Genomic DNA, 11,397 nt, shown 5'->3' with positions numbered 1-11,397 from the left:
CGTGGTCCCACCCAGACCAACCACCGGACCGTTGGCTCGGGTGGTGGGGAGCTCAAGGCCACGTATGCAGTGCTTCCCGCTCGCCATCGACATTGGGTTGGACCGTTGGAGGAGGCAAAGACAAAAGGACCGCCGACGCGTGAGCGCCATAATAGCCACCTAATGGAAGCAGCCAAACGTGAACGTGGGTCTAATTACCCTTATACCCCCAACCAGGTGCCCTCCGTCCAAAAAGTTTGTCATTGTTCGGATCCAACGCCACACAATATATATATATATATAATATTTTAACATATTACTAAATGTTACTAATAGCGTTTCAGGTCTCAACAAATAGTAGTATTTAAATTTGTTAATTTTTCGGGTTCCGTTTTATCTGAATCCAAATTCATCTAAAATTGAATATCATGTTCAAAACAGACCTCCCTTATTTGACCAAGTTCTCCGATTTTTTTTTTTGCCCAAATTAAACACAGGGATAGAAAAGTAATATTACACTTCTGTCGTCGTTCTAATAACGTCACTTGTCGAAGAGCTCACTTTACAAGAGAAGACGGTCAACCCACTCTCCAGTTCCCCCGCGATGGAGTTGCTTCCGGAGACCCTAGTCTGTTTCTTCCTTGTTCTTCTTGTTCTTCCTCCCCCTTCGTCTTGTGCTACAGAGAGCCCGACGTCCATCGTCTTCACCACCTACGCCAGGTCTAACTATGCCTTCGACATCTTCACGGTGCCCCTTCTGTCACCAGACTTCCATGTTGATTCCAGCCTGGAGGTTCAGGCCACCGACGGTATATCCGTCAACTACAATGGCTTCTTCTACAGGGACTCTTTGCTTTACGTCTCCGAGCGAGGTGGGACGCCCGCAATCTACCTCTCCTCAGACCCCAGCTCCGCTAACGGTCGAAGGTCCGCCATCGAGGAGGTTCGAGCGGCATTTCCGGTCATACGGTCGCCCGGAAAAGGCGAAATTTCTCTGCAGGACCGGCCATCTGTCGCGGGAGATCGGCTGATTTATGTGTCCACGGAAACTCCAGCTAGGGCTTTGAGGCAGAGCTGGGCGGCGGTGTACTCGATGCATTTGGAGACTCTGGAGAGAAGAAGGTTGACGCCCGAGTCGGTGGCCGACTTTAGCCCGGCGGTGTCTCCGTCCGGTGAGTGGACGGCGGTGGCTTCGTGTGGCGAGCGAGGGTGGTTGGGAGAGATCGAGGAGCTGTCGACCGACATTTATCTTTTCAAGACATCCGACGGCTCCGGTCGATTCAAGCTCGTCGAAAACGGCGGGTGGCCGTCGTTCGCCGACGACTCGACCGTTTACTTCCACCGGAAAGCCCATGATGGGTGGTGGAGTATCTTCCGGTCGGTTTTCCGTTGTCCCCATTCTCCCCGAATCGAGAGAGTGACCCCTCCCGGTTTCCACGCCTTCACCCCTGCTGCGTCTCGCGGGGCGAAGTTCATCGCCGTGGCGACTCGGAGACCCGGCTCGGAGTACCGTCACATAGAGATCTTCGACTTGGTCAGGGGAGAGTTCATCGAAGTGACGAAGAATATCTCCCCAGCGAAGGACCACTACAACCCGTTCCTCTCAGACGATTCTCTTCGTCTCGGGTATCATGGATGCAGGGGTCCAAACCCGAGTCGGGGAAGCGGGGATCGGCTTTTTCTGGAGAACATAAAGAGCCCGATACCTTCAGTCTCTATTTTCCGTATCGACGGCACGTTCCCGGCCTTCTCGCCGGACGGCAAGCGAATAGCTTTCATTCCTAACCTGCCGGAACCGAGCAAGCTCTCCGTCGACCGAAACGATTCGCGACTCCGGAGCTCGAAAGGGTTCACACCTGATGGACCGGGCGTGTACGTCGTGAACCGAGATGGATCGGGAAAGCGAATGATATCGGATGAGTTTTCGTTCGGGGCAGCGTGGGACTACAAACGGAGGAACGTGGTGTACACGAGCGTCGGCCGTGCGTTCGGGTCCGAGTCGACGTCCGTGGATATAGTCTCCATCACTTTCTCCGATACCGATACGGACCCCAAGAGCTCGAAGATCGTCACGCTCGCCAGTGGAGGAAACAATGCCTTCCCCTCCCCGTCGCCGGACGGCAGATTCCTGGTCTTCCGCTCAAGCCGCTCCGGCCACAAGAACTTGTACGTAACGGATGCAGTCAATGGTGAGCCCGGCGGACTGTGGCGGTTGACCGAGGGGGAGTGGACCGATACGATGTGCGTGTGGTCTCCTGATGGTGAGTGGATCGCCTTCTCGTCGGACCGAGACGAGCCGGGCAGTGAGAAGTTCGAACTTTATTTGATCCATCCAAATGGAACGGGTCTAAGGAGGCTCTTGCCGAACCGGATCGGAGGCAAAGCGAACCACCCTGGGTTCAGTCCAGACTCGGCGAGGTTGGTCTTTGGGGCGGACTATGCTGCGGTCTCGGCTGAGCCGATCTCGACCCCACAGCAAAACATGGTTCATGGCGAGGTTTTCACAGCTAAGTTGGATGGGTCCGAGCTGAGACGGATCACCCACAACTATTATGAGGACGGTGCCGCGGCCTGGGGACCCGGTTTTATCGAACCGGTTGATGTGGTTGACCGAGATCCGATTGAGAAAGCTGCCATCTGTGACTTTGATGACCTCCGGTGGTTCGAGCACATGACCGGCGCAGGAAACGACGGGACAAGTGTGACCCGTGCGTCCCGATGTGGATAGGGGGGTCTTTGTCGATGTAGAGATTTCGGGTCCTGGATCGTTGTTCAAGTTCGGTCCGTTTGTCTAATAAGGTGTCTTTTGCTTATGGGCTTCGAGTATTAGTAGCCAGACTTGAAAATTTGGAGCATGGCTTACCAGCTCCATTTGCTGTTGGGTAATTTTAATAAAGCAAAATTCCACTTTGGCTTAGATATGGCACTATCTTTCTAAATCCAACCACCCTGAAAATGGACCTACCAACAACAAACCTTTTGGATCATAGCTATTGGATTTGAATTGGAAGATAGAGTAATTTTTCCCTTACGGATTTGGATCTTTGATGTGGATTGGATCCCTCACCTACATCATGCCAAACTCGAAACACCATGACCCAACACGAGTCAGACTGAGCTGCAAATCCAAACCATGAATGGGATCCAAGATGACGCTTTGCCAATGATTCACGTGTTTTTAGGGTTTCGTCAAATCATTAACTCAACTCTCTCTCTCTCTCTCTCTCTCACGTACGTTTGTGATATAAATTTGATCACATTGCTTGCTTTTGGTACTTTAGGGTTCTACAAGTCCGTACAAAACTAACTCTTTACCCTGTTCGTTGCACCAACCCCTCGTTGGATATTGATACATCCAAACACAATTTAGATGGGGCAACATCTATCTGGTTCCTGAATCCGACCAAATCCAACCAGCCAAAAAATGGATCTACTAACAGCAAACTTTTGGATCATAGATGTTGGATTTAAATTGGAAGAGTGTGAGAAATCTTTCCCTTACGGATTTGGACCTTTGGGAGTATTTTAGCCAAGTAAACTGGGAAAACCATGATCCAACACGAGCCAGACAGAGCTGCAAATCCAAATCATGCATGCGATCCAAGAGGACGCATTGCCACTGATTTACATGTTTCTAGGGTTTCTAAGGGCTTGCCATCTACACTTGAATGTAATGCACTGTGGATGAATTCCTAGTTTCTAGGGTTTCTAATGTATGATTTTCATGTTGAACAGCCCAAAAGTCAGCATGTCCTTTTGAAGATGCTTTGATTGGTCTAAACCCACTTGTGAATAGGATAAATATTTTAAGAAATCATTTCTTGTATTAAAAATTAAAGAGCAGGAAATGATTTAAAAAAAATCTGAAACTTGAGGCATTTTTTTTGAAGTTGTGAAGAAAAGTGAGGTGAACATCGTTGACGTTGGAAACTTCAGACAGTAATTAGATATTAGATGTCATTTCCAAAAGGCAGGTTAAGAAAATAAATTGCTAAAAAAATTCCAATTAAATGATAAGACGTAATAAAAAGCACATTGTGAAGTTGGATCTAGATCCAGGATCCAAATACATCTAGCCCGGTTGCCGAAAGCACCGTGGTCATTATCCTGATCACCAGAGCCTCAAATAAATAAGTAAATAAATAACATATTTTACTGAGGAAAAATCTTGAAAAAAAATGACAATTTTACCACTAATAATTTCCACGCCAACTGAAAGAGTTGACGTTATTTTACGCAGAACATAGTGTCAAAGAAGTCATAAAAAAATTCCAGGTCCCCGATAAGGATAAGAATGTCGTAGCGAGAGAGAGAGGACGACAATGGAGACGCTGGTGCTCCTTCAGACTCTGATTCTCTTCGTCGTCTTCTTCCCCTCTCCACTGTTCTCCTCTTCGTCTTCCTCTGCAACAGATTTGCCACCAACCTCCATCGTCTTCGCTACGTTGGGTAGGGCTCACTATTCCTTTGATGTGTTCACCCTCCCCATTTCCCCCTTCACCTTCTCCGTTGTTCCCCACCAAGAGCTCCAGTTCACCGACGGCGAATCCGTGAATTATAATGGCTTTTTCCATGGGGATTCGCTTCTATACGTCTCCGAGCGAAATGGGATGCCGGAAATTTTCGTGGCAGGGGAGCCCACTTCTCGAAAAGGAAGAAGGTCGGTCATGGACCAAGTTTCTGGTGGGATTCCTGTCGTGCCGACACCGAAGCTCGGCGAGGCTGTTTCGATGAAAGACCGACCGTCCATCGCTGGAGACCGGCTGATTTACGTCTCGACGGAAAGGCCGGCTAGGGAGTCCAGGAAGAGTTGGGCGGCCGTGTACTCGACGCACTTGGAAACCCTCGAGACCAGACGGCTGACGCCCGACTTGGTGGCGGATTTCAGCCCGGCCGTTTCGCCTTCCGGCCAGTGGACGGCGGTGGCGTCTTCCGGCGAGCGAGGGTGGTCGGGGGAGATTCACGAGCTCGCCACCGATATATATCTCTTCAACACGTCCGATGGGTCCGGCCGGTTCAAGCTCGTCGACCACGGCGGTTGGCCGTCGTTCTCCGACGAGTCGACCGTATTTTTCCATCGGCAGTCCGACGACGGGTGGTGGAGCGTCTTCCGGGCGGTTTTCCGGCATCGCCGCAAACCCCAAGTGGAAAGAGTCACTCCTCCCGGCGTGCACGCGTTCACCCCTGCCGCGTCTCGAACCGGAAAGTTCATCGTGGTGGCGACTCGGAGGGCCGACTCGACGTACCGCCACATCGAGATCTTCGATTTGGTCCGTCGGGAGTTCGTCGAGGTCTCCAAGAAAATCGCGCCCCACGCCCACCACTACAACCCCTTCATCTCCGCCGATTCTACTCGTATCGGTTACCACAGATGCAGGGGAACGAACCCGAATCGGGGGAGCGCCAACCATCTTCTGCTGGAGAACGTGCGGAGCCCGATTCCCTCCATCTCTCTCTTCCGAATCGACGGTTCTTTCCCTTCATTTTCCCCCGACGGCGAGCGAATCGCGTTCATCCCGAGTCTGGACGAGCGGGGGGTCTACATTGTGAAACGAGACGGATCGGGAAGGCGCCGCATCTCCGATTCGTTCTCGTTCGGAACAGCTTGGGACTACAAGCGGAAGAACGTCGTCTATACGAGCGTAGGGCCCACCTTCTCCAGCGAGATGACCTCGGTGAACATTGTCTCGATTAGCTTCTCCGATTCCGATACGGACCCCAGAAGCTCCCGGATCGTCACTTTGACCCGCGACGGCAACAACGCTTTTCCGTCGCCGTCGCCGGACGGAAAATTTGTGGTTTTCCGGTCGGGCCGGTCTGGGCACAAGAACCTCTACGTAATGGACGCCGTTGAGGGCGAGAGCGGCGGGTTGTGGCGGCTGACGGAGGGGAACTGGACCGATACGATGTGCTCTTGGTCGCCGGACGGGGAATGGATCTCCTTCGCGTCGGACCGTGATGACCCGGGAAGCGGCAGCTTCGAGATCTACTTGATTCATCCGAACCGGACCGGGTTGAGGAAGCTGGTTCAGAGCGGGACGGGCGGGAGAACGAACCACCCCTGGTTCAGTCCGGACTCGAGCCGGTTGGTTTTCACATCGGACTACGCGGCCGTATCGGCCGAGCCGATCTCGAACCCGCACCACTACCAGCCCTATGGGGACATCTTCACGATCCGGTTGGACGGGTCCGGAATCAGGCGCATGACCCACAACTCTTATGAAGATGGCACGCCCACCTGGGGGTCCAAGTTCATCGAGCCCTACGACGTGGTCGAGACCCATGCAGAAGGGATGGCTCGGACCTGCAAGTTTGGTGATTGCATGTGGCTCGAGCCGGTCTCCAACGCTTGGACCAATGGGTCCAACTCGGCCCATCTCACCAAATGCGGCTAGCCAACACTTCTCTCTCTCTCTCTCTCTCTCTCTCTATATATATATATATATATATATATATATATATGCCATTACATAATCGCCTTTTATGTATAGAAAATAATGGCTGGTCATGTATTTTTGTAGTTAATAGAGGAATGAAATATTTTTATGGATAGAAAGTAATTTTTTGTGTTGCAAGTCGAAAGCACTGGTGGAGGAAGATTGAGAGAAAAGCGAACGATGATTTGGTAGGATAGGATAGAGGTTTTATGTGGGGATTTCAATGCACATAATTTGGATAAGACGGAGCTGTTCTTTTTTAAAATTCTGATATATGAATAAGAAATTGGATCGGATTTAGATTTAAAAACTGACGTCTCTTTGGATTTGATTGGAAGTCGGTTCTGGATGTAAAAATAAATATCAGATTTGGATCCAAATTCTGGATGGTGTCGACGTTTTCTCATTTTATGTTTGAATCCAAATTTAAATTTGATTATTTAAACATATGATAAATCGATGTAGCAAAGGGCACACCTTATTGACATTCCTACGTTAAAGTGTCCCGTTATGAACTTTATTTTGAATGGCACTGGGACATTCTGTTTGTCCAATATTACGGGGCACAACGGGATCCAACTACATGGTGAATGAGATAATGAAGGTATAAAAAATAATGCTTAACTTTTAAGAGAAGATAAAAGCGGGGATGTGTTCAGTTGGATTTGGCAAAACAACTAAAATTTAATTTTGTAGTCAGCTAAGTCACATGGGTATGAGTATGAGTAGAAGCATTAGGGTACAAACACAACAACTTAAAAAAAATATGGGTATGTCAGGAGATATGCATGTACATGTGTGCGCGCACACATGCATGTAATATATCAAAATAAAAGAAATATTTAAATAAACAAGTAATATACATAAAAACATTACATATTTATAAACAATAGCATTCAAAATCAAAATAAAAAATTGAGTTAGAAACAAACTAAAATGAAGTAGTTTGGATCAGTTTTGATTTAAAAGTATTCAAATGTGTCCAAATACCCATTTTAGGTAGAGATGTGGTCACGTTCATTGAAAGACTTTATCATAGTACTTATCTGACTAGTTAATCAGAGTCTAATTTGTCTTCATTAAATTGGAGTCTGATGTTAGATTGGATTCGTTTAGATATAAATTTGGATCTTATGTTAGTTAGATCTGAATTAGCATTTAAAAATCTGGATTCGAATCTGATTTTTGAATTAAAATCTGATTAAATTCAATTTGTTTGAGTCTGGATCCGACCTGAATATGGACCATTTGCAGGCCCTCTGAGTAACATAAACCAATAGCAACGTGGTGCTAGCAATGGAGTTTGTAAAAGCGCTACGCGAAAATTTGAGAGACATTTTGTAAAATTTTCTTGTGGGCTCGATTGTCTTCGGCAGAAAGAGGATGGATCGGGCGTTGATACAATTCGACCCGTTTCGTAGCCGACCCCGATAAGCCCCTGCCCATGGACAAAGGAAGAAGACGACGACTACGAAGAGGAGGAGGAGGAGGACCAAGAAGAAGAAGAAGAGAGAGAGAGAGAGGAATGTGGTCTTGTTGGTCCGCTCGCCTCTGTTGTCTGCCTTCCCCAAATATGAGCAACTCCATTGGAAACCAGTCGCTAATGTCGGCAACCTCTCTTCCATTATCTTCTTCCTCTTCGTATTATTCCTCCTGCTGCTGCAACAGAAGGACCTTCACCGTCTCCACGCTCGCAACCCATCTTCCCCTCGCCGTTGCCCTCTTCCTCGGCACATCTCCGCCCTCCGCCTCCGCATCAGCGTCTGCCGGTAAGAGAATTCAAAGCAAAAGAAAATGGAAGAAAAAAGAAGGAAAACTGTTTCAGATTTTTTCTTTCCGAAAAGCCTGAAAATTTTCCGTCCAATAGGGCGGAGAATTTCCCGGTGAGTAAGTAAATCTGAGTTGTGGATGTGCAGAGGAGGAGGACTTGGATAGGTACACAGACAACCGCGAGGGGTTCACTCTCCTCAAGCCCACCTCCTGGACCAGGGTGAGGATTTCACTAGTTGTTCGATCTTTCTTGTTCTTTTCCGAATATGACCCTTAAACCCTCCATTTTTATCCTAATGGAAAGTGGCACTATGTAGGAAATCCCTTTACACACTATGTCTAATGTTTAATTGTTGAATTTAAGAAAAACCTAAACTCAGTTGTAGTTGCAGTAGTGCATACAGTCAAGGTGGTAAAATTGAAATGCAATTACTAATTGAATCGTAACTGTCCCAATTCTATCAGGTAAGAGTATTGTTTTTTGCCTTGTTTTGAAAGATAAGCGGAGTTCAATGTGGGGGATGGATGTGAACAGATTGAATTTTCAATTGGAGTCAGATTTGAATTTTCATATAAGAAACAGAGAAAAGGGAATCCAGTCTTTTACATGTAGTCGGCATTCAGATGTCCCTGAGAATCCCATTGCTGTTCAATTCATTAAAAGTTTCTACATCAAATTCGGATCGGATTGCTAATTGAATCCGAGGTTTCTTATCGAACGCCACAGATCTGGTATAGCCTTTCAAATCAACATTAGCTTGTATAAACCATTGACATTCTTAGTACTATAAAGTATAGCAGAAACGTATTCTAAGCATTGTGGTGACTCGGGAGTTGGGTCGGCAACTGGCAATTTGCTTTCCTTCTCCTGGAATCCATGATAAAATGTTAGCTTATTAACTGTTGACTTTCTTATTTGCAGACAATTTTAGTGTCTACATATGTGTATGTGTGTGTGACATAACTGTGTATATGCATAGGTTGATAAGGCTGGTGCAGCTGCCCTCTTTGAGGATCCTACTGCTAAGGCTAACAATATAGGAGTTGTGGTAAACCCAGTTAGAATCTCCTCTCTCACTGACTTTGGCTCTCCCAATGATGTCGCTGACAAGCTCATACAAGCTGAGAGGAGAAAGGTACCCTTTTCTTATATGCATAAATTGATGTTCTAATTGAAGGAATTGTGATTGATATGTGTTTGTAGTAGGAAATTGATTTTGTGAAAACCCAGTTTGACATCCTTTACTCCTATTCGGTTTAAACTTTAAATAATTCTGCTGTCGATAGACCTATGTGACTAGTGCTACTGCTTTATGTACTCTGCTGTTTTTTTCTCTTTATAATTTAGTTAAAATGATTGTCTGAAAGTTTTTTTTTTTTTTTTTTTTTTTTGGACGATCATACGGATACGGTGAGGAATCAGCTCTTGAATTTTCTCCTTTTGATGTATGGATAAGATTTTTCTTTTCTTTCTTATGGGAATAAAAATCAACATTTTGAAACTATGTGGCTTATAATCCCTATATTTTTGTTATAAAGCATGATTGGAGCTAAGTTTTAGTTTCTCGGGCATGATATCATATTTGTAAATTTGTATTGATTAGTTTTGAGACAAAACTTTGACTAAATTTTAAGTGGTTTAGCAAATATTTATGCGTTTCTACTTATTTTAATTAATTTTCTGTATAGTAATATGCTATTGCTGATGTCCTGCTATTTCATGGACTCATGGAGTCTTGTGGAGGCCTAGTAGAAAGGTATTCAGAAGTTTACATATGCACAGGGAGCACAATCCAGGTTTTAGTTATGAAAATTTTTGGTTATTGAGCTTTCTGAAAATAACAATGTTATGGCCCAAGCTTTGTAGTTTATTCTGCTAGATTCAGAAAAAGAAAAAAGTAATAGTAACAGCACAACCAAAATGACCACTTGTTCCTCTACAATTTGAATAACTGTGACAGGAAACTTAACATTGATTACAAAATTTAACAAAATAACTATATCTGGATAGCAAGAACTTGGAAATAATTCAGCTTAAAAGGTGCTGAAATTCTTAATTCTAGTTCTTTAATGGGGAGGCTAAGTTATCCGTCTCACTCTCTCTCTCAGAAACTGATGCGTTTCTTCTTTCTATTTTTTGGTGTTCTGTTGTTTAAGGAAAGCACAAAGGGAGCAGAGGTGATTCAGGTTCGCGAAAGAACCGCAGAAGGAGGCTTTCCCGTGTATGAGTTTGAATACAAAGTTGATAGCTCAAGGGGTGGAGTGAAAAGGATATTTTCAGCTGCATTTGTTGCTTCCAAGAAGCTGTATCTCTTGAACATTTCTCACTCTGATTCTCAGGCCAGCCCTTTAAATCCCCAAACAAAATTGTTGTTAGAGAAAGTCCTAGGCTCTTTTGATTTGTCAAGTTAAATAACTTCTATATTTGTTCATTCATTGAGCTTTCTTTTTGGTGTAGTTGATCATAATCCTCGTATATTCAACATGTTTGTGTGTGTTTTGCATTGATCACCTAAACGATCACTACTCACTTCAAGAGTTGGCGTGCTTAGTCAGACTAATGACTGATAAGCGACTAGTTCCAGTTCGATTTCGGTAGACCTCTACCTCTTGTGCAAGTCGACGCAATCAGGAAAGGGGAGAAGCTTTGGCTTCTTCGACATCATGGATGACCACATATTACTGGAAAAAAGAGAGGAGCTTTGGCTACTGGGGCATCATAGATGACCACATATTACTGCATGTCTGCAAAATGAGACGATGAAATCCTCCTCATGAATACTGTTGTAAGGCTGCGAGCAATATCTTCACATGTACAAGAGGGGTGAGATGTGGTAGTTGGTCAAGGGTCTAACCTCATTTTGCCTCTTGCAGTGGGGGTCTTAACAAACATAGAATTTAAGATCTGTAGATTACACATAATGAACCTGTGGATCTTAGGGCCATTTGGCAAATGGAACGATTTGTAATTGTAAATTGAGGTAGATTAATCTTTGGAACATATTCATGAAACAATTACATATCATTTCATTTGCGAAACAGGCTGATGCAGAGGAAAAGTAGATTCGGATCTAGTTAGTTTTTAATACTTATAAATGGATTCAGATCTACAATCCATCCCTTTTTCTATATAAAGGGACGTTGGTTCATTTTGAAAGGAGGTTGAAAATGTTGAAGAAATGAAATGCAAGCTCTTAGTTTTCTTTGTTCT

General features: G+C 45.4%; 3 protein-coding genes across 3 annotated transcripts; all 3 read left to right on the top strand.

Moving 5' to 3' along the window:
* The first annotated feature begins 550 nt into the window (after positions 1-550).
* LOC116266589 (uncharacterized) lies at positions 551-2,896 on the top strand. The gene has a single exon (XM_031647852.2). The coding sequence runs from the start codon at positions 584-586 to the stop codon at positions 2,705-2,707; it is 2,124 nt and encodes a 707-aa protein (XP_031503712.1). The 5' UTR covers positions 551-583; the 3' UTR covers positions 2,708-2,896.
* A 1,378-nt stretch (positions 2,897-4,274) lies between these two features.
* On the top strand, positions 4,275-6,539 carry LOC116266930 (uncharacterized). Its single transcript, XM_031648441.2, has one exon. It carries the CDS (start codon positions 4,302-4,304, stop codon positions 6,372-6,374), a length of 2,073 nt encoding a protein of 690 aa, XP_031504301.1. The 5' UTR covers positions 4,275-4,301; the 3' UTR covers positions 6,375-6,539.
* Positions 6,540-7,864: 1,325 nt separating this feature from the next.
* LOC116266931 (psbP domain-containing protein 2, chloroplastic) lies at positions 7,865-10,671 on the top strand. Its single transcript, XM_031648442.2, has 4 exons — positions 7,865-8,185; positions 8,333-8,406; positions 9,167-9,322; positions 10,344-10,671. The coding sequence occupies exons 1-4, from the start codon at positions 7,942-7,944 to the stop codon at positions 10,596-10,598; spliced, it is 729 nt and encodes a 242-aa protein (XP_031504302.1). The 5' UTR covers positions 7,865-7,941; the 3' UTR covers positions 10,599-10,671.
* Positions 10,672-11,397: the final 726 nt, after the last annotated feature.

This window comes from Nymphaea colorata, chromosome 13 (assembly GCF_008831285.2).
Source record: "Nymphaea colorata isolate Beijing-Zhang1983 chromosome 13, ASM883128v2, whole genome shotgun sequence".
In the NCBI taxonomy this organism is placed as follows: domain Eukaryota; kingdom Viridiplantae; phylum Streptophyta; class Magnoliopsida; order Nymphaeales; family Nymphaeaceae; genus Nymphaea; species Nymphaea colorata.
The sequence above is the reverse complement of the archived record's forward strand: the minus strand, read 5'-3'. Positions and strand labels throughout refer to the sequence as shown.

What these genes read in the sequence shown, in the direction of transcription:
- LOC116266589 (XM_031647852.2), top strand. Translation starts at nt 584, where the DNA reads ATGGAGTTGCTTCCGGAGACCCTAGTCTGTTTCTTCCTTGTTCTTCTT.
- LOC116266931 (XM_031648442.2), top strand. Translation starts at nt 7,942, where the DNA reads ATGTGGTCTTGTTGGTCCGCTCGCCTCTGTTGTCTGCCTTCCCCAAAT. An exon ending in CTCCGCATCAGCGTCTGCCG is followed by an intron (nt 8,186 to 8,332) that starts GTAAGAGAATTC and finishes GTGGATGTGCAG; the next exon opens with AGGAGGAGGACTTGGATAGG. An exon ending in AGCCCACCTCCTGGACCAGG is followed by an intron (nt 8,407 to 9,166) that starts GTGAGGATTTCA and finishes GTATATGCATAG; the next exon opens with GTTGATAAGGCTGGTGCAGC.
- LOC116266930 (XM_031648441.2), top strand. Translation starts at nt 4,302, where the DNA reads ATGGAGACGCTGGTGCTCCTTCAGACTCTGATTCTCTTCGTCGTCTTC.